At 33.1% G+C, this 21,818-nt stretch overlaps 2 protein-coding genes and 2 pseudogenes across 2 annotated transcripts; 1 reads left to right on the plus strand and 3 right to left on the minus strand.

Moving 5' to 3' along the window:
• Positions 1–1,273: 1,273 nt before the first annotated feature.
• Positions 1,274–2,120, minus strand: LOC129302568 (uncharacterized; annotated as a pseudogene).
• Positions 2,121–2,269: 149 nt separating this feature from the next.
• On the minus strand, positions 2,270–2,907 carry LOC129302569 (uncharacterized). Its single transcript, XM_054941500.1, has 3 exons — positions 2,823–2,907; positions 2,574–2,692; positions 2,270–2,479 (listed from the first exon to the last, which is right to left on the minus strand). The coding sequence occupies exons 1-3, from the start codon at positions 2,905–2,907 to the stop codon at positions 2,270–2,272; spliced, it is 414 nt and encodes a 137-aa protein (XP_054797475.1).
• A 3,276-nt stretch (positions 2,908–6,183) lies between these two features.
• On the plus strand, positions 6,184–8,165 carry LOC129303383 (universal stress protein PHOS32). The gene is made up of 4 exons (XM_054942672.1): positions 6,184–6,781; positions 6,875–6,984; positions 7,183–7,301; positions 7,887–8,165. The coding sequence occupies exons 1-4, from the start codon at positions 6,523–6,525 to the stop codon at positions 7,981–7,983; spliced, it is 585 nt and encodes a 194-aa protein (XP_054798647.1). The 5' UTR covers positions 6,184–6,522; the 3' UTR covers positions 7,984–8,165.
• Positions 8,166–13,407: 5,242 nt separating this feature from the next.
• Positions 13,408–18,907, minus strand: LOC129302570 (uncharacterized; annotated as a pseudogene).
• Between the last annotated feature and the right edge of the window lie 2,911 nt (positions 18,908–21,818).

Consider the following 21,818-nt stretch of genomic DNA (forward strand, 5'->3'; position numbering starts at 1 on the left):
ATTTTTAAAAATTTAATTCATATTTTTTAAGTATAAATTTTTTTTTTCAGTCAGTGACATAATTTATCTTAAATAATAAAGTTATAAAAAAATTATGAGGGTTCAAGTGTTAGCTCAAGCTCAAGTCCATTTTTGCATGGCCTATAAAAATAAGATCTAAAACCCTTTTATATCATAATCTTTTATTTTTGCAAGCTTGACTCTAAAAAATTACATGACTTAAAAGAGTGGCCCATTAGACTTGACTCCTATTAACTGCCCTACTATATAGTTAGGGGTGGAAAAATGGGTAGACCTAACGCTTGAGCTTGATTTTTTAAAAAAATGATTGATTTTTGAAGGTCGACCCTTATTGGAAGGGTTTAAGGCCGGGCCTATAAGCCTATTTTATTTTTTAAATTTGTTTAAAAATAAAAAATTTAATAAAATAAATATAAATATAAATATAGAATCTTAATTAAGTTTTAAAGTAAAGATAGAAATTTTCAATCTAAATCAACCTTATCAAATCTGATTAATACAAAAATTTGTATATCATAGAACACACATCATTAATCAAAATCAAAAAATAAATTTTACAAAGTAATCGTATTTAAGAAGTTGATAAAAAATTTATCAATATGGTGCTAAAATAAATGATAAAAGAATCAACGCCAATTATTTTAACAATAAAACACTTAAAAAATTATCAATCTTTTGGAAAATAATTTTGAAAGGTTACCCAAGCTCAAGTCTCTTTTTTTAGAGTTTATTAAGACTCAACTTAGAAGCTCAATTTTTAAAAAAATTATTAATTTTTTAAACTTAAATTTTTATTTAAACAAAGTTTTCAAACCCAATCCTTATTTTTTTTATACATAGTCAAACTAATTCTTCCATATGGTCTGCGGCGTGGTCCTGCCCTTAGTTTTGTGCATAAAGAGGCTAAAGGACGTGCTCATTTAGTCATTTTATCGAGGAGTCTCATAACTCATAAGCTCAATGTTCATTTTTTTTCCCCCTTTGATGAATCCCACATTTCACTTTCACATTTAAAATGTTTGAAGGTAGCGGATGATGGAGTATATATGATTGTAATTAGCTCATTGGTTGGTTGTTTAATTATTAATGACTTCAGTATTATTAAAAAAAAAACATCAACAAAATTTGCATCCTCCGCTGCAAATAACTGTTTCGAACTTGCACTGATATTTTGTTAAAAAAAAAAAAAAACCTTGCACTGATATTTTTCAAACCGGCACCGATGGTTTGTCGAATCAAATCTTCTCTGGAATTAAATCCAAGTGATTAATATTCTCACTTCATCCCTTGGTTCTAACAATGGTGATGGATCCTGTACCCTGTGTATGAATCCTAGTAAGAGCCACCACTGCTTTTCCTTTAATCCCAAAACCTCGGTCTGAAATGCATGGAACGCCCACTCGATCTCTCACAGGATGCGGAATCGGCTTCGCTGGGCTCATTCGCATCTGCTGATTTATGTCTTCAAGCGCTGTTCCTCCTTCAGCCCCTCCTCGCTTCACCATCTCGAATGGGTAAGCGATTCGCTTCCTCTGACCCTCTGCATTCCACAACACACAAAAACCATACCGTAAATGAACCATTGTATGTGGAAGAAAAAAGATTGGAGAAGCAGAGAGATTGACTACTGAATTTTGGTAATGGCCCTTTTGTGTTTGAAGAAAAGTGCGTGTAATACTTGAAACTGAAGCATCGTTTTCATCTGATTTTCTAGATGCCTTTCTCCTCTGAGGATTATCTTGTGTTGAAGCTGCATGCGTATCTTTTGGTGATGATGATGATTGGCTCCTAGTGCTGAATTTTTCACTGTCTGGAATTGTGTGATCTGCAGTAGGCGGCACTGAGGTATCTAATTATCAGTCACTGAATGCGATAATGCCAAAAAACAATACTTGTGGGCAGCGTACTGTCATTATGCTTTCTAACATAATAAGTAACAAATTGATGGGCTAATATTCAAATTCTAGGTTGACCATTTATTTCAAATAATAGACTCTACAACTCTACAACTAGGAGGTGTTTTTTAATTTTATCAAGGATTTTTATTTTTGAAATAAAATATAACAGATGAACGAGTTTTTATTACTCAACATCAACATCCTCCCGTTAACTCTATAAAAGAATTCACGTGTCATGCTTCTGTTAAAAAAAAAATGATACCAAATGCCAAAAAATAGTATCTAAATTTTTATCTGATTAATAAGCCTTAATGCTACAGATTCTCCTGACAAAAAATCTTATTCATTCCCTAGAGCAGAGGAATAGAGAGGAGGAAGGAATAGGAATACATTGGTCCAAAATAAACAATAGAGACTATAGAGTTAAGGAAGGTAGGGATAAATTGGTCCCAAAAAACAAGAAGAAGAAAAAGGCATGGCTTACCGTCGAGGCGTTGGGTTCTTGTGGATGAACATGGTGGAAAAAGATCTATACAATGGTTTTCCAGACTATGGATTTCCTGTCATAGACAAAAACGTAATCAGAGTTTCAAGGATTTGACAGCTAGCGATTGAAGAAGGGAACATGAAACCTGTCTATAGTTATAAATTAACCTTTTGATCCTGAGACAGAGAGTAGAATGGTAAGTTTTGTTGCTTGTACCAAACACTCCAGCCTGCAATAACATCTTCAAGATACCCAGTAGATGTATCATCAGACGAAAACCAGGACTCTGCTTCAGCAACAAGATTACGAGTAGGTAAAAACAGTAAAATGTCAGTTAGAGGCATGCATGGAAACAAGTTAAAGCTAGAAAATTAGAAATCAAAGTGAAAGGGCTGCTGAAAAAAATCCATCTGTACCTAGAGATGCATCTGAATTAGTGACTTCAATCTCCAATTCCATGGAGGCAAGGCAGTGAGAACACAAGCTGTGTCGGGCATGCATTATGACATAGAAGGAAAGCCCTGTATATATGCAGGGTTGAAACTCATTTTTTAACAAATAGCTATTTTTATCTCTGTTTCACTTTATGGCATAAGGAATATTGCTGTAATGGACCCTTTCGATATTCTGATATTACCTAACTACCTAACTGACATTAATTAAAGTGTGAATATTGATTATGCAATGTGAATAGAAGTTGATTTAAATTATGGTATAGCTCTTGGCCCCAAAAAAAAAAAAAATTATGGTGTAGCTGCATTGGAGAAGGTCTTTTATTCTTTCGGGAATTGAAGACAAGCTTTTTTGTATTCTTCTCAAAACATGCATTATTTTCCAAAGGGATGCTAGTACAAGACAAGAATGACATGATTTGATTAAAGGATAACTCGATCTGATGGTCTCTGCGAGACTCATGTCTCTTTGTCTGTGTCTCTATTTGATCACAGAGAGAGAGAGAGAGAGAGAGAGAAAGCTACAGAAAGAAAGACAGTGGGTTTTGTTTTATCTTTGATTTTTTTCCCCTCCTTTTTAGTTTTAAACATTTTGTGGACATAAAATTGGGAAATTTTATACTTATAAAACCTGAAGTTTAAGCCACAAGGCAATTATTGTTTACAGTTCGTTACATGATGCTGAATAATAACAACTAACGAAAGTAGACAATGGATGGCTATTCTAAATTTAAATGAGATTTAAAGCATCATCACCTGCTTTTCTTTTTCTTTATATGTTTTTCTTCTATGTTTAGATTCAAAGCCTGAATATCTTTTCCTTAGGCGTCGTTTTTCATTTTCTATCATAGTTTTCTTTATGCACCTGTTTCTGCTAGACGAGGACAAACGAAGAAGATGCCCTGTACTTTTATCTTTTCTAGCTCATCATGCTTCAGCCTTGATTTCTGTGAGATTGCTTTACCATCTTGTTTTCTTTTTCCTAATTAAATTAGTAGCTACCCTACTAAGAAAAGTAAAAACCATTGTCTTTCATGAGCTAGCTCATATGGTAAATATCTTTTGCTTATTAAGGATTATGTTTGAGCTAACAGGATGACTGCGTATCAACTTGACTCTGATAACATGACAAATGGAAACAAAAAATAGAATGAGTAGATGAGGGAACTAATGTCAATTTAAAACTTTGGGAGACTCTACATAAATGAACAAAAAAGCACTTCATTGTTGTCTGATTGGCTATCCTTCCCTTTCCTTCTTTTACTTTTACTTTTTCCTCTTTAATAATTCGGAAATAATCTAGCCAAATATTTTCAGCCGCCCTACGATTACTTTGCTACTTCAGCTTTGCCTGTGTGATACCCAGAAAGCCAGAAATTTTGTTCTAAACATGCTTGTTTTTTCTAATTTTCTTTGTGGAACGAATTCTATTAAAGCATCGCTTATGACTCATCATGAAGCGTTTGTTTATTTATTCATTTTTTCTCAAACAGCATCTGAATCATTTAGATTTTGTTTAATTATTCAAACATTACAGAATGAAAATAACTTTTAACTGTAAACATTAAAAAAATAATGATACAAATGAAGTGCTTCTTTTGTTTCTGTCTAAATCACGTGTTTTTCTGTTTCTGGCAGCACAAGAGCTGGGTCCATGAAACATCATATTCTCTGCTGGTGTCTCTAGTCTGAAGTGCTAATGCGAAGGCACAGAAGGGAAACAATGCTTATGAAGTACTTTTATGGAGTATGTCGTTCTATTGAAGCTGTCAGAAATAATTATCTATCTCTAAAAATAAATTTTAAGTATATAAACTAAAAAAAATTCCCAATGACGAGTTTTTCTTCTTCTTTTTGCAACCAAACAGCAGACATTTAGTGAAGTTATAGTGTAAGAAAAATGAAAACTAGAAAACCAGATTCCACCAGTATCTCCTATCATTTATATAAATGGAGGGTAGAGATGCAGGTTTTTGTGATAATGAAAGCATGAAAATTTTAATCCTCAAGTTTGTCTTAATTATTGGTTTGGTTCTTGATGTTTAATTTTTATCAATAAAGTCTCTAAGGTTTCATACACAATTTCATGTTCTCATTTGATATTATCAGATTAACAATGTTATTTGCACTCTCTCAAGATGTTGCGATCTTTGAATTAAAGGCATGGACGAACACGGTTAACATGGCAAGCTTTGAAGGAAGAAGGAATGTGCTTCAGCGATTGAAACGAAGGAAAATCAGTCCAATTTACCAAAAGTAAGAAATGAATTCAAAATGAGTTAGAGGAATGCATGTGGACAGGTACAAAAATGATACTTGAATCAATTCCTCCAAGTCACAGACGAAGCTCAGTCCCAACAAGAAGACGCACTGTGGCACAAAAATCTGTTTGCAGTAGTGAAGCAAAATCAGGTTCACTACTGTGGGTGTGAGAGCTCCCGCCTCTTCAGCCCATCCATTAGTCCACTTTCACTCATTCAATCCTTGGTACTTGTACCATTGAAGCTCCTTTCGTGTAGGCAATATGAGACTTATTCTTTGGACACACTTGCATATAACTGCAATAAGAGCCAGCTATGATGAGTTCGTTTTCAGGAAGACTTGATGACGAAGAAAGCGAGTTTTGAGTTACTAGTGACAAGAAAATTTTATTTAGTACAAGCGGCATTCACGGTAACACTATGATAGACTAGCCATACAAGCTCTATTTTAAGCCAATGCCTTGTGGTTTTCCACAGAAAGCACACTATCTATAACTTTAAATACTTTATTTCTTTTAAAATTGAGCTTCCAAAAAATGAATCATAAATTTTACCCCCTAACTATATGGCTATATTTGGCCAGAGGAAAATGAGATTCCCCCCAACCCCCAAGTAAATTTTTCTTCTGCCTAGTTCGGCGTCCGCCTAGGATAGAGTAAATTCATTGAATCTGCTTTATTCCTTCTTGTTTATGGATTGAACTTTGAATGCAATTGGTGATTTCAATGCAATCAATGGTAAAAAGTAAAATCATTGCTGCCAAACGTTTTGATTTGTCATCCGCGCTATGTCATTCCTTATATACTAATGAAAAAATGTGATTTTTTTAATATAATTATTTGCTTGGGGTTATATTTGAATATTGTCGGTGCCAATTTCAAAGTCGTTTTCTGACCTCATTTATTTAATCAGTCATCTATATATATATATGTATATATATATTTTACTGAGACTGAGACCAATTATCTAATGAGATAAAGCTTGCTCTGCCTGTGCAAATAGTTATACCTGCCAAATGTGATTTAGTATTCAAGATCAAGAGTATAAAACTCGAATCCCTCCCTTGAAGGGAATCTCTTTGAGATGGTATTATCTGTGGATTTCTGCGTTGGAAAAGCCATCAGATTCACTGTCGCTGTAGCTGTATCGCATCAGCCCAATTTGGCTGCTGTTAGTCCCCTGTTCCCACCACCTTTAATTGTTACAATATGTTATCTTCAACAAGGAATATCTATAACAGAGTTGGCTGCTTGGATCGTATTCCACAAAAATTCTTGTTTCTAAATTCTCCATCGATATGTATTCTTCTCCTCCGAGAAGATTCCAAACCAAAAGCAGCCCGCAGAGTCGACAAACAACTCAATACAGAGAATAAATAAAGCAAAGACGAAACCAACAAGAAGATGGAAGCCACCATTATAAAAGATACACCAAGCTCAGAAGTTGATCAGCGTCAGTGTTACAGTAAATTATTAACGTCATCGAAGATGGCAACGAAACGCACCGTTGGTGTGGCTGTGGACTTCTCTCCGACGAGCAAATTAGCACTCCAATGGGCTCTCTACAATCTCATCGACAAAGGAGATCGCCTCATCCTCATCAACGTTCAGCCTCCCCACTCTGATCACACCAGCAAGCAGCTCTTCCACGACACTGGTTCACGTACCTACTCTTCTTCGAAACTATATATAATAAGGCTTTGTATATCAATGATCTGTTCAGGCTTTGATCGATCTTCGTATATGGCTTCTGCAGCTTTGGTGCCTCTGGAGGAACTGAGAGAGATGAACTTGGCCAAGCAATATGGGATTCCAAGGGACGCTGAAGTGATCAATATCCTTGACACTGCCTCCAAAACCAAAGGGGTATTTATTATTTTATATATTGGTTTGCTTGCTGCGTGTTTCTAGTCAATTTAATTGAGAAGACAAGAAGCATTAGAAAGAAGGACGTAATTAAAAGCCTGAAATAAGGCGGTAATTAGTTTAAAAATGATTAGAGACACAAGTGGTGTTGGGCAGTGTAGGGTATATGTATTGAAGTGAGTGTTGGGGATGGAACAGGCAAAGATAGAGGCAAAGGTGTATTGGGGAGATCCAAAGGAGAAGCTGTGCAAAGCTGTTGATCAGCTTCTGCTTCAGTCTTTGGTCGTTGGCAGCAGAGGTTTTGGTCCCATTAAAAGGTACGTCCATAACACACTCTCTTCACGATTTATTAATTTTTTTATAATTTTTTATTTTAATAAATATAAATTAATACTTTAAATATGGATCATTCATATTTTAATATGAATATATATTGTTCACATCTCATCATTCTAATAAGCATCATAATTCAAATTTTAACCGTCGTACTCTCCCGAAGATGAACTTTTTCTCCCATCTTTCAAATTATATTAGGAGAATTTTATTATTGGACCAGTGATGTGACATTGTTGTAATTCACTCCAAAACCAAGAGATTTAATTTTAAAAAAAATTGAAGGGAAATGACCATAATGTGGTTGACGGTTATCCAACTACCAGAGCTCCAGTGAAATAGAATTTTAAAAAAAAATTAAAAAAAAAGACATTGTAGTCATTTTTCTTCAAATTTTTTTTTCAATTAAATCCTTTAATAGTTTTTCCTAATGTAAATTTTTAGAATTTATTGAAACTGATTTAAAATAATGTCACGTCATTGTCCTATAATGAAATTCTCCTAATTATGTTATTGATGGAAATTATTATTATTATTATTATTATTATTATTATTTATGTCATCATCAGGGTGTTGCTGGGGAGTGTGAGCAATCACGTGGTGAAGAATGCATCTTGCCCGGTTACAGTCGTCAAGGGAAGCCCATCTCCCACTTGCAGGCGCTGAAGCTTAATTATTGAATTCAATATATAATTTGTATATTCCCCTGCTGTTGGATTTCCATCTCTTATAAGTACTTTTGTCTGTTAAATTTAAATAAGGTTTTCTTTTCCTTTTTTTTAATGTATAGTGTGTAAATATTTTGTGTGTGTGTGTATATAATGACAAAAAAAATTGTTTTTATCTTTTTTCTTTTCTTCACATATATGTGGCTATATACATTCCTATCATGAGTTAACTTAATGAATTAAGTTCTACTTAATACATATTTATTTTGCTCGACAAATTTATGAATAGATTAGCATGATTTTATAAATTGAAAACATAAAAAGAATACACTCAAGGAGTTAACTAATGAGTTTAATTGAATTTTTATTTAGTTCAAATTTATAAGTAATTTAATCTAATTTTATAAACTAAAAATGTAAAAATGATAAATTTATAAAGTCATTTCAAAAGTTTGACAACAATGGATGATTGGCTTAATTTGAAAAAAAATTACATGAAAGTAGTATAGATTTTGTTATTTTACTCCCTCTAAACTCTAGCCACAAAATTTTGCACCCTTAGAGATCTAGATTTTTTTGTGGGAATTTGTAATGTTTTAACTTTAACCATTTTGAATCAACTAAATCTAAAACTCTAACATAATGTTTATAAAAGAATATATTCCCTCTCATCTTAATTATATTCCCTTTGTAATAAAAAATAAGAAGGTTGGAAAGTATAAAATGTTGTGGAAATCTCAATTAACTAGTATAAACTATTTATTTATACAAATGAATCTAATATGCCTATACAAAAATTCATATACAAAAGATAGAGATTAATAAAACTTTTAATCTGTTGGCCAAAAAAAAAAAAAGAAACTTTTAATATAAAAAAAATACTTCAGCTATCAATTTAACCTTTCAAAGACTAAGGTACGATTTCTTACATTGAGGGTATTTTAGTCACATAAAAATATTTTTAACTACAAAAAGGACCATAGTCCCAAAATTCAATTTTAACATTTTGTGGTCCTGAATAGTTATTTTTCATTTTTACATGTCCTAATCTGTGATGTTCTCATGTGTGTGTGTGTGTGTATTATACACATGAAGTCATTGTTAATCCTCTTTGTAAACAGATATGGACATCAATATAGATATATCTTTTTCATTAGAAATTATTTAAAAATTATATTTAATTTAGATGATTTTATAATTTTAAAGTCATTAAAAATATAAAGACAAAGGGGCTTTGAGGTTTAAGTTTACGAATATAAGCCCACAAAAAAAAATTCTTGAGAACTAAAATCACTAGCTAGGCTGGGGGAATTAAGTAAATAAAAAATAAAAAATAAGAAATATCATATCTAAACAGCTTCAATAAAATTAGGAGTTCATCGCCTCACGGAGCCTCATCCTCAGCATCAATTGATTCCTTCATGATGGTACCTATGGGCTGGCATTGCCCAGAATCTACTTTACTTAATGGGCCTGTTGTTTGGTTCTTGTTATCTTCTTTATAATCTTTTAACAAAAAAAAAAAAGAGGTTGAAGTGATGCTCACTGGTAGAAGCTGGAAGGTCCTATACATGTCCCTTTGTAATTAAAACCAGATAAGAGTAGGTCGAAGAGTATAAAATGGTGTTAAAGTCCTAATTAACAAGTATGAACTATGATACAGATAAATCTAAGCATATTGTCACGGGCTGAGAGTCTGGCGCAGCACACGGCGCCCGTGCGGCGTCCTGGAGGACCCCATAATCCTCAGGACAAGCCTTACCACGTACGGATCACACTGGTTTCGCCCTGCCATGGGCTCATCAGGGAGGCGGCACTAGCCCCCGACCAGTTGTGCACACAGTCCGAAGACTGAGGCAGAACACCCCCAATGCTAATGTCGCCCCCTTTACCCATATTGTGCGAGGCTAACCAGCGGACCGTTCATTATCTTAGTCTTTACACGGTCACGGAAATATCATCCGTGACATTCTCCCACACCCAATCTAGCACGCCCTCGTGCTAGGGGAGAACGACTCCGCCCAAGGATCGTACGTACAGTACTGCCACAAACACATCAGCTTACTGCTGAGTGGCCACCCGAGTCCTGCACTCTTCGGACCCACTCGCACCCGCGAGCCAACAGGAGTGGAGTCGACAACGGCCAACCTTCCCGCCCGAGTCCCCACTTTTGGACCCACCTGCTCGGAGGCCTTTCTGGAGCGGTGCCGAGGCCGACCAGTCCCAACGTGGGACCCCACGCGCACACGACAGTAAAGTACGTCCTGCTCTGATACCACTCTATCACGGGCTGAGAGTCTGGCGCAGCACACGGCGCCCGTGCGGCGTCCTGGAGGACCCCATAATCCTCAAGACAAGCCTTACCACGTACGGATCACACTGGTTTCGCCCTGCCATGGGCTCATCAGGGAGGCGGCACTAGCCCCCGACCAGTTGTGCACACAGTCCGAAGACTGAGGCAGAACACCCCCAATGCTAATGTCGCCCCCTTTACCCATATTGTGCGAGGCTAACCAGCGGACCGTTCATTATCTTGGTCTTTACACGGTCACGGAAATATCATCCGTGACAATATGCCTTTATACATATATATATTGAATTACAAACTGATAAGGCAAAAGGCTAAAATAAAGGTTGAAAAAGGAACAAGAGGGTAATTATCCCACATCATTGAAACTGAATCTAAGATCATAGTCTATGATGGCTAAACAATAAAGGGATGGTTCCATCGCACTGCATTGCGTGCAAGCCAATTTGTAAAGGTCATTGATTCCCTAAACAAGTGATCATAAGAAACCACCTAATATTGAGTCAGTATTTTCTTAATATCGTTTAGCAAAACTAAGAGCCGGGTGAGTGATCCTAAATCTTTTGGATATTCTCTATGGCTGCCATTGAATCAACAAATAAATTAACTTTCGTGAAGCCAATACTCCTACAAAGATTTAAAACCTTCCCTGATACTTAACATTTTTGCAATAGTACGAGGAAAGTAACCCAACTTCAACATGAATCCGCCTCTTTGGCTACCATCCTTATCAAGTATAGGTCTACCATAAGCAGCTTCCCCATCTTGGGATTATATCTAACCCAACTTGGATAACTTACAAAAAATAAAGGATCATGAAACTTTTAGTCCCTTAAATTTTTTTTATTATCGATTTTATTCCTCAAATTTAATTTTTATCAATTTATTCCTTTAAATTTGTCTCATTTATTGATTTGATTGTTATTATTTAAAGAGAAGGTAACACTATTAAAATTTACTAATATGAATAATGGAATATTTGATAATAACCGTGTAAACTAATAAAAAGAACTATAGGCAAAAAAAAAGACTCAGAAATTTTTAAAAACAAAAAATGGAGCACAATGGATTGGATTCATAAAAATTAAACTGATTTGAAGGATAATTTATTTTTGTTTAGCTATGTGTACAAACAAAGTCATTAATATACTTTATATATTATATTAATTTGAGAGTTAATTTATATTTTAAAACTTATAGAACTAATAAGATAATTTAAGAAATGATAAGGATCAAATCAATAAAAATTAAACTTGAATAACCAAATTAATAATTGAGACAAACATAGAGAATTAAAAGTTTTGAGACAAACATAGAGAATTAAAAGTTTTGATACAAACATAAGGGACTAAAAGTTTTATTATCCCCAAAAGATAATATTGATAAAGTCAACACACGCACACACATGCAAACGCATACTATTTTAGGGTAAGGGCAAATTGACTTCTAAAATATAGGTTTAGAAATATCTGAAATTCTAAGTTTATTGCAGATAAGAACCCAAAAAATTATAAAAAATAATCAAGAAAATTTTATTGCCCATTTTTTTTGTAAGTTTTTAGGTCTTTTCTATTATTTTTTGCTCAAGTAATAGTAAAGTTAATTTTTATTAATGGTATGGTTATATTATATTGTTTTCAAAAGTTGAAAGAAAACATTACATATTTAATGAGTTTAGAATATCAAATGCTCTTAAATCTATAGTTTAAATGTCAATTTGCTCTTTTATCCATTTATTATAAAATTTGATTTCCTTGAGATGACTTTCAAAGATTTAAATTCATCATATTTTCTCCTATACTCTTAGAAATTAATTTTAAGATTTGAAATTGAGATTTGTTTTCTTGGATTTTAATTTACTCTAGCAATTATTTTTTCATGTGTATGTAAATAATGAATCTCACATTCCTTTCCAGAAATATATAGCAAATTGTTGTGGCATGTAAAATATATCTTTTAATTTTACAATACCTATATGAAAAAACATCTATCATATTACAGAAGTAAGCCAATACAATTAATCAAATCTATAATCAATCTAAGAAGATTGCTTAATCAGAAGCATTTTAAAAATAAGTGTTCATGTGGTTCTTCCTCTATCTCACAGAAAGCGCATGTATTGTCAATCACTTACTTCTGAGTTTTTTTTTTAAATAATCCTTCCATATTTATATATAAAATATTTTTAATCAAATTTTATATGATAAAAGTTTGTTATTTAGTTGAAATTGCATAAAATCATAATGATTTTTTAATTTTACTCCTAATAATGCCACACTTAATATTATGATAATGGTGAGTAAAGCAAATAATTAATTTTTTTATTTTTCAAGATGAAGGAAAAATTATCTAATTTCTTAAAAGTATCAAAACACCTTTTATATATATAGGAATGAAGAGGTATTGTTTTGCAAGTAATCTTCCTTTCAAGGCTAGCCAAATGTTAAGTGTTTGGGTACATTGAATTTGCCCCATGCATTTTTTGTCCACTTAGCTATGACTTTATTTCCCATTAGCCATTTATATCCAGATTTCACAATATAATTTCCATGGTTGTTTTTTTTTTTTTTGAGACTATTTACCTCCTTTAAATCCTGCTTTCATTTCTTTTCTATTCGAGCGTAAAAATAATTACGCTTAAATCACATGAACGAGTGTTCTTCGGTTTACATGGCAAAAAAACTTGAAAAAAAATAAGCTACTACTCTATTTGGTATACATAATCATTTTTAAACATATCTCCACCGTTAATAACATTGTTAATGGACATATGCATGTGGAGGACGGATTTTCTAGTAAAAAAATTATAAAGACTAACAATGTGAATGTTGTCCAAAAAGATGTAAATGTTGTCAAGTATAACAATGTGTTGAAAATTCTTAAAATGAAAGGACCCATGTAAAATTTGCTATAAATTTTGGGGACTGAAAGATTAACTTTCCCCTATGTGTGTGTGTGTGTGTATTCCTTCATTTTTCATATACATTGCATCATCGTCACTCTTGCCCTTTGAAACATTTTAGTATGCTCAAATACAAAGAACTCCAATGATGCATCATATACAATTGTCAAATCATTTCCCTTTCTCTCAAGAGGTGGAAAAAGAAATCTATATCAAGCTTGAATGTTAAAGTAAACTGTATAAGTTTCATCTCTGAAGGAGTATAATGGCTCCAAAACAAAATTCCTCTTTGCCCCTTTAGCCACAAAACTGATGGGATCATATTGGCTCAGTCCTTCTATTATCGTAAAGCTTGCAGCTTGATTAAAATTAGCATCAGAACCAGACTTGCATCTTAGCTTCACACTAGCATCAGAACCAGTACTGCACAAAAAGCAACCTTCATTGCTTTTGGATTCTAAGGATATAGTTCCAATTTGCCTATCCAATCCTGCTACCACATTGAAAACACTAAAGACCCCACCATTGGAAGAATCTGCAATGACGAGACCATTCTCTATTCCTTGGTGCGTTAGGAGTTTTCCAGGAAGATCATATGGTTCCGACATCACTGATTTACCAACAACATCTCTCACTGCTGAAAACTGTGAGATGGGTTCACTTGAAATAAGTCTAAAAGTTGCATGAGGGGCTGATTCTGTGCCAGGTCCAGGTAATTTTTACGTTGTGAGAGATTGGTTTGAGTTTGTTAAAGCAAAAATTGAGCCTGAAATAGCTTGGGAAAGTGTTGCTAGTTGATTGTTGTAAGTAGCAGGAATTGGAGTAATCCAGTTAGCACTAGATGCATTTGACCTAACTTTAATGTCCCAATCACCAGAGGTATGGCCAACAAGAAGATAGGGACCATAAAGAATTGCTTTAACAGAAGCAAATTCCGATCTATCATCTGATCAATTGAATTCAATTCAAAACACAATACCAATAATGGGAAATTTTTTTCCCTCCGTGTAAGCAATGGAAGTGAAAACGAAAAATTGATTTCTACCCTTTATAGCCTCTGTTCTGATAGCAAGAGGAAATTGAAGAGTTAGCTTGTCAATGGCACTCCATTTTCTTGTGATTGACAAAAAGTTTCCTACATGTCCACAAAAACGAGTTATATTTGTTGTGTTATATATTCATTAGAACTACTTATCCTCCTAGAATAAAAGAAATAGTTGCATTTACATCAAACAATCTTGTCTTTTTTTTTTTTAACAAGAGGGATTTAAAACATTTTCATTGTGAAAACCAAGGGTTAGACCAATTTGTTATACAATTAAGGTGAAATACCATTATTAAAGAAAAAATAGTTAAGTACCGGCAAATGGTAGAGATAAAATTTGATCATTTAGTACAGCCTTGGCACTATCTAAACTTGTCCATGTTGGTATTCTAATGTTCAATGTAGATGAAGAGCCAGTTTCCTGCCAAAGTAAAAATTTCAATTATTCATTAAAACTGTAGCACCTTCCGTTTTGAGGATTGAATCACTTAGTGAGCAATGGATGAGGACGAAAGGGATCAAACTTGGACCAAATTAATCATCATGATAATTCTAAGGCTAAAGTTATGGGAGAAGAATTTCAGTCAATGTTGTAATTACCGTAGTAGGAGAAAATGTGAAGGTCACTCTTAGGTAGGGATCCCATGAAGTAGTAGGAGACACAGTTTGATTAAGCATCAGACCCACAGACTTCCAATCAAAAGAGCTTGATATGTATTGGATAATGTAAAGAGTAGGGCTCTCTTCTTGCTCAAAACAAATAAAATCCCCTAACTTTGAGAATGATTCAATACTGAAGAAAACAAAGATAGTTCAAACATAAGAGTATGCATGTTTAAGCGGTGAAGAGTATATTGTAGTTTGATACAATTTGAATTATTTGACGAAGGAAATATGTGAATACCAGTTCCATAGCAACACCAAAAAGAGTCAAACTTTGTTCCCCAACTGTGTTCGGATTTAGCCTTTGAAACTCCACGGCCTAACGGGAGCATGTAAATCATCACTCCTGGATCCATGACTCTTTGAATACTCAATACACCATTTGTTAAGGCACGCTCCTAATAATCTGCATATGTTACTTCCTTGGTCCATCTAAATAGGTGCCTTGAAACCTAAGAAATTATTAACTCTTGTTAAATTCTCATTGCTGATATTATGGAAAAAACTGTACAACAACTTAAAACATGAGCTAAAGTTTTTCTCTAAAAACATTTCCTCCTAGAAAGCATTCCATCCAGAGCTATTAAAAACATATGCACGATAGGTTGTACCTTCAACATATTATAAGTTGCACATGATTCTTCAGTTTCTACCGTGTTCAAGATATTATCTGCTATTCTCTTTGGATCATGCCTATGAAAATGACATCAATGAATTGTTATAGCAAGAAGGAATATAATTAATTGAAGTTTATTTGTAAAAAGTCAATTTATTTAATTAACAAGGTCACATTACCACCACTCTGAAACTGAAGTGCCCCCGCTTGCATAACTGTGAGAAGAGTTAATAAGGTCCATAAAGAATGTTCCGATTTCCTATCATAAAAAAAAATATTTATAGAGCTCATTAGAAACTAATTAATAGGTTTTCAATGTTTTTTATGATTAATTATAGTAGATAATTGAGAAGAAAATGTCAAAATTAAATCTGTAAATAACATTATTAAATTAAAAAAATACCTAGGCCAGCAAAGCCTAAACATGGCTCCTTTTAAATTTAGTAATATAATATACATTTAGAAGTTTACCTTATAAAGTGGATCGCCAGTGAACTGATATCGCATTGAGATCCAACAACAACTGGTATATGAGTACTTGCATGCAAGTTCGCGATGTCATCGGCCTAAATGGGATGAGAATTTTAAAAACTCTTAGCTTGTAAGAAAATTAAATAAGTCATTGGATGATTAGGTCTTGATATGGTGTAGGGCCGCAAATTCAGTTAAAATTTGCACAAACGATATAATAAATGAATATAAATATTACCTGCACAGCAAGCAATCCTAGAAAGCATGGTTGTCAAAAAGGTGAGCTAACAATGGGTGCTTTGGATCTCCCTGTATAGGTTAACAAGACAAGCATAGTTATAGGTTGTGTGTGTTTTTGAATCAAAAAATTTTCTAACTAAAGTTAAAAATGTACTGAGACTAGCAAAAAAGTCTATAAATATAATGTGATTTATGTTTAGATACTTTTTTTTAAAAAGTCAGTTAAACAAATTAAAATTTGTTTGGATAATTTAATTTAAAAATCAGTTAAGATTTCTAATAACAAAAATGAACATAAGTTTTCTTGTATATATTTTAATGAAAAATATTAAAGTTTAAGTTATAATTTTAAAAAGGAGTTCTTATATAATTTATTGTTTGTAAATTATAAACTCTAAAGTAAATTAACAAATTACAAACTATTAAATTTTAAAAAACTAAAATAACCCTATGTACAAGTAGTAAAAAAGTCATTCTAGATCCAACAGTTGGAGTCTAAAAATATCCAAAAAATAGAAGGGAAAAAAAATGAAAACAACTGAAATAAAACCTGATAAAGAGTTTATTAAGTTAAAAAATATAGATGGTAGAGGCCAAAATTATTCTAAGAGTATGAATGTCAACAGAAGTGGACAAGGGACATGATCGTAATTAACAAATGATAGAAAAATGTAAATAGCATTACATGCTATCAAGATGTGTCTAATGCAATGTTGGAAGTAAGAATCATTAGCATTTGGTCTAACTAAGGTCCTCAGATAAAAGCTCTTTTAAAAAATTTAAACCAAACAAAACATAATGAGCTTTTTAAACCCACACCTCAGTTAGAATCCTTCAAACCTCAGTTGATTGGCTATTATGAGTTATAATTATTATTTTTTGTATTTTATGGCAATTATTTTTATCTCTAAATGGCTTTATTGAGTTTAACAAAGGCATGTATGACTAAGGAATCCCTTGGCCCTGCCTGAGATATCCTGATAAGTTACACTTGCTCCATCCTTCAATATGGATCCTCATTTATAGCTTTTTTTTTTTCGGTCTCTAAATAAAAGTTCCAATACAAATTTCTAGGCATAATTAATGCATGTTTTCAAAAATACCCTTTTTGGAAAATCTAAATTACCCATCCCACCTACCATTGATATTTAAAAATGCAATCTCTCTCATGATGACACTTAATTGAGAGTAAGAATGGAAAGAAAAAACTAACTTTTACATATCGCATAGATTTTAGTTTTCATTGGTTTGTGTATTTTTCAAATTTGGAACTTATATTAAGGAATGGAGGAAGTGCCAAAATCAAGAATATAAGAAAATCATCATGCATGAAAAATTAATAAAACTACTAGACTAGTTAACCTACCGTTATGCTATATAAATTGTAAAGGATATCGTTCATTCCTCCAACTTCCTCATTCAATGATTGGTAGTGTCTATTGATAGTGTATTTTGTAATCACATTTTGCACACGATTGTAAAAGTACTCAACCATCCATGTTAGCATTTTTAGAGCACGAGGGTCCAGCTACAGTGTGTTGATCTAACAGTCCGGCCATAATCTGTCAAAGTTAATCAACTTAGTTCAAACCCACAATATTCACCCAACACTGTGTAGTTGCATTGTCAAAAACAAGTTCCCAATTAATGTACCTTGTGAATGGTGTAATAGGGAGCCCACACAAATTGAAGAGCTTCAAAGCGATCGAAGAATTCAGATGGAAATGCAGAGAGATATCCTGTGCCTAGTTTTTGTTGACAAGCAAAAAGGCCAGCAACTAGAGCTGACATTTTCTGTTTCAGAGTATCATTATGTGCGCTAGCCCACATCCTAGCCGATGCACTCAAGTAATGCCCTTCAAAATGTGAAAAGTGAAACAGTTATGTGTTAATTATGAAAAGTAAAGCTTTGTGATAGATCTTCCAAGCCATTGTACTTCGCTAGATTTTGGTACCAAATATATTGGTAGATTCAATGCCACATTTTGACACAAAATCTTGAGAGTTTTTGATGATTTTTTCTATTTACTTGTATATCTCCAATTAAATCACACTCACACCCCCAACAAAGTGTGTATGAGTAGACATTATATGACACAAGAGTTAAGATGATACATAAAAGAAACTCACCAACAAAATGGCCTCGAAGCTCTAAATCAGGGCTTTCCCAGCCTCAATAAGGCTTGCCAAGAGGGGGCAAACCAGCAGTTTTTCTGAAGTTCCAAAGCATGCTGTCAACATCTAACCTTAACAAATACTCCAAATTTGTAAGTTGTGCTCGAGCATGGACTGAGTCTGGACTCAATCTCACATCATGCAAAGACACCTCTCTGAGAAAACCTTGAGGTGCGTTTAACAGACCCCTTTTCTTAATCTGTCTATACATCACGGCCCAATCATGCTGATCTTTTTCTTCTTTCAGTAATTTCCTGGGCAGCAAACCTTCCCAGACAGAGTCATCCGTTGGAGTGGGATGATAATGTGACATAACCTCTTGCTTCCATGTCTGGTTTGTGGATGTTAATAACTGGGCACGCAAGGTATGGGATTGGGTAATGGTGTTGGTACATTCTTTTAAACCAGTGACAGCAAAAGGACTCAGCACCAGCACAACAATGGCGTAAAAAGTGATGCCAACAATGAATGGGCCTGTCAAGAACACGCACGTGGTGATCATTGGCTCAAACAAAAAAATTAAAGAGAGAGGAATATAAAAGCAAGAAGAATTACTTGAAGAAGGTGAAGGCAAGTTAATGGACTTAAACAGCTGGATACATCTTCTGCTGCATTCAAATTCTCCTTCGCAATACCAATACCAAATACTTGTGAGACGAATGTGAGACTAGGGCATATATACAATGAGAAAATGGCATAGAAGAATGAGGGAGAAGAATTAAATGGAGGGAGGAGATTTAAACAAAACAGAAAAAGGATAAATTTTAAACCAAATAGAAAAGTTGAGGTAATGAACAAACAGATAAAACCACCACCCCTTCTTTTTTTTGGCAATGCCGACTCATCCCCGAATAAAAAAGGAGGAAAAAACATTTTTGGACAACTAAGATTGATAAAAATTGAGCTTGTTTGGAAACCTATTCTCAGAATAGTTTTCTATTCTCCAGAACAAGAGAACAAAAAAATTTGTTTGATAACGTATTTTCAAAAAGTGTTTTGAAAAACAAAAAAACAAAATATTGTTCTGGAAATAAAAAAAAATAACTTTTAGGCGTTTTGTGATTATTGTTCTGAAAAACAAATGAGAATGAAAAAAAAATATATATTTTTATTATTTTTTTATTCTCAGAACATGTTCTATAAAACACCAATTCTCAAAATAATAAAATAAAAACAATTTCAAATAGATATCATTCTCTGTTTTGTGTTATCTTGTGGTTAGCTTTATCTATGTCAGTGTAACTTATGCAAAACTTAGCATGAAATGAGAGTCTCTTAATGGCGATAAAATTGGAAACTCCAAACACGTGCACACACAACGTTTTTGAGGTGGAAGATTATTATAAGCCTAAAATGAAGGTGGTGATGACTTTAGATTGTGGAGACTGAAAAAACACAAAGCGCTCGCAATGAAGGAAAGAAAGATACAAGAGATGAACAATCAAGGGAACTATATATTGGAGAACATATGGAAAGTCTCGTAAATAAAATCAATAAGAAGGTTGAGTATAAAAGCTTGTCAAGTAGTACAAACTATTTATCAATTTGGATGAATTTAAGCATATGCCTAAAACAAATTGACAAAAAACATTAACATTGTCAAGACCACCTCAACAAAGATAGCTCTTTTTCCTTTTTAAGGTGAAGGTTAGCTCTTTTATCAATATATATATATATATATATATATATATATAAGAAATACCCCAAATTAGGACCTGTGAAAATGAGAAATAACCATTTAGGACCATAAAATGTTAAAATTAAATTTTAGGATCGTGGTCCTTTTCTGTAATTAGAAATATTTTTGTGTGACTAAAATACCCCTAATAGTATGTAAGAGCCACAAATTTCAAGTCTTATAGAAACAAATTTTTCAACTCAAATAAAGTGATTTCCTATTCCAATTTAACAAAAATTCCAATTCAATTTCTAGCGATTTGGAACTTGGAAAATTGCAAGTATAATTAAGTAACAAGTTTGTAAGTATGGGAGTAACAAATTTTCCAACTCAAATAAAGTGATGTCTCAACGCCATTTAACTAAATGTCCAAACAAGTAGTGTGATATCAGCACTATCAATTTGGGATTGAAAAATTGCGAGTATGAGTAACAAGTTTGCAAACTAGTTACTCCCAATTTCACTTTAATTGGGTTGGAAATTTATTTAAATGGGGCAGGGACCTTGTAAATTTGTTACTTACAACGTCACCTTTATTTGAGTTGAAAAAAATTGTTACTCTCAGACTTGTAAACTTCTTGTCCTACTTGCAATTTGCTAAGTTCCAAATTGCTTATGATAAAATAAGAGGTTGAAGATTTAGTTAAATGGGATTGGGAAATCATTCTGTTTGAGTTGAAAAAGTTACTCTCAGATTTACTGACTTATTACTCATATTGAGGAAAGAAAGATACAAGAGAAGAATAATCGGGGAAATGTATATTGGAAAACATATGGAAAGTATAATAATTAATAAAGTCAATAAGAAGGTTAAGGGTATAAAATAAATCTTTTGGCAATTCTAATTAAGTAACTAACTATTTATTAATATGGACCAATCCTAGCTTATTCCTTAATAAAAATTACATTTTCGAGACTATCTAAACAAGGATAGCTCTTTTTTGACCTGTTGGTTATTACACAAACACACGCATACATTCCCTATAATCATTGTTAGTCCTCTTTATAAATATATATATATATATAAATGTAGATATATCTTAGGGTTAAAGAGTAATTTCACCCTTAAATTATAGTAAGTCTAGGAGTATTTGAAATCCTAAAATTGTTATTGATGTAATGTTTCCCTTTACTTTTTAAAAATAATACAATGTCACTTATAATTAATAAAAATTTATTTTGACCATTAGTTAACCAAAAAATGATTAAAAAAAATAAGAAAATTACAAAAAAGGACCCATTTAACCCTATATCTTTTTCTTAAAAATTAGATTTAATTGAGATGATTTTCCAATACTTAAACTCATTAAAGAGATACGGTCTTTTGTCTCTTTGAGGTTTTAGTTTAAGAGTATAAGCCCACACAAAAAGAAAAAAAAGTTATTACTTGAGAACTAAAATCACTAAGCCTGTGGAATTAAATAAAATAAAATAAAAAATCAAAAGAAGAAGAAATCTCGTATCTAAAAAACTTCAACAAAATCAGGAGTTCATTACATTGTGGACCCTCTTTCTTGGTACAAGCCTCATGTTAATTCCTTCATGATGATACCTGTGGGCCGGCATTGCCCAAGGTCTACTTTTCTTAATGGGCTTGTTTCATTTTGTTATCTACTTGCAATCGTTTCACCACCCAAAAAAAAAAAAAAAAGACGGAGATTCAAGTGGCGCTGATTGGGAGCAGGTCGCGCTAATTGTGTTGAAAATTCTTAAAAAACAAGGAGCCATGTAAAAC

Source organism: Prosopis cineraria, unplaced genomic scaffold (assembly GCF_029017545.1).
Source record: "Prosopis cineraria cultivar Desert tree isolate PC_DT_omini unplaced genomic scaffold, ASM2901754v1 PC2, whole genome shotgun sequence".
Classification (NCBI taxonomy): Eukaryota; Viridiplantae; Streptophyta; class Magnoliopsida; order Fabales; family Fabaceae; genus Prosopis; species Prosopis cineraria.

Excerpts from the sequence above, each read along its gene's own strand:
- LOC129303383 (XM_054942672.1), top strand. The coding sequence starts at position 6,523 with ATGGAAGCCACCATTATAAAAGATACACCAAGCTCAGAAGTTGATCAG. Across the intron at positions 6,782-6,874 it reads CTTCCACGACACTGGTTCAC|CTTTGGTGCCTCTGGAGGAA; the intron begins GTACCTACTCTT and ends TGGCTTCTGCAG. Across the intron at positions 6,985-7,182 it reads CTGCCTCCAAAACCAAAGGG|GCAAAGATAGAGGCAAAGGT; the intron begins GTATTTATTATT and ends GGGATGGAACAG.
- LOC129302569 (XM_054941500.1), bottom strand. The coding sequence starts at position 2,907 with ATGCATGCCCGACACAGCTTGTGTTCTCACTGCCTTGCCTCCATGGAA. Across the intron at positions 2,693-2,822 it reads TAATTCAGATGCATCTCTAG|AGTCCTGGTTTTCGTCTGAT; the intron begins GTACAGATGGAT and ends TTGCTGAAGCAG. Across the intron at positions 2,480-2,573 it reads CTCTGTCTCAGGATCAAAAG|GAAATCCATAGTCTGGAAAA; the intron begins GTTAATTTATAA and ends TGTCTATGACAG.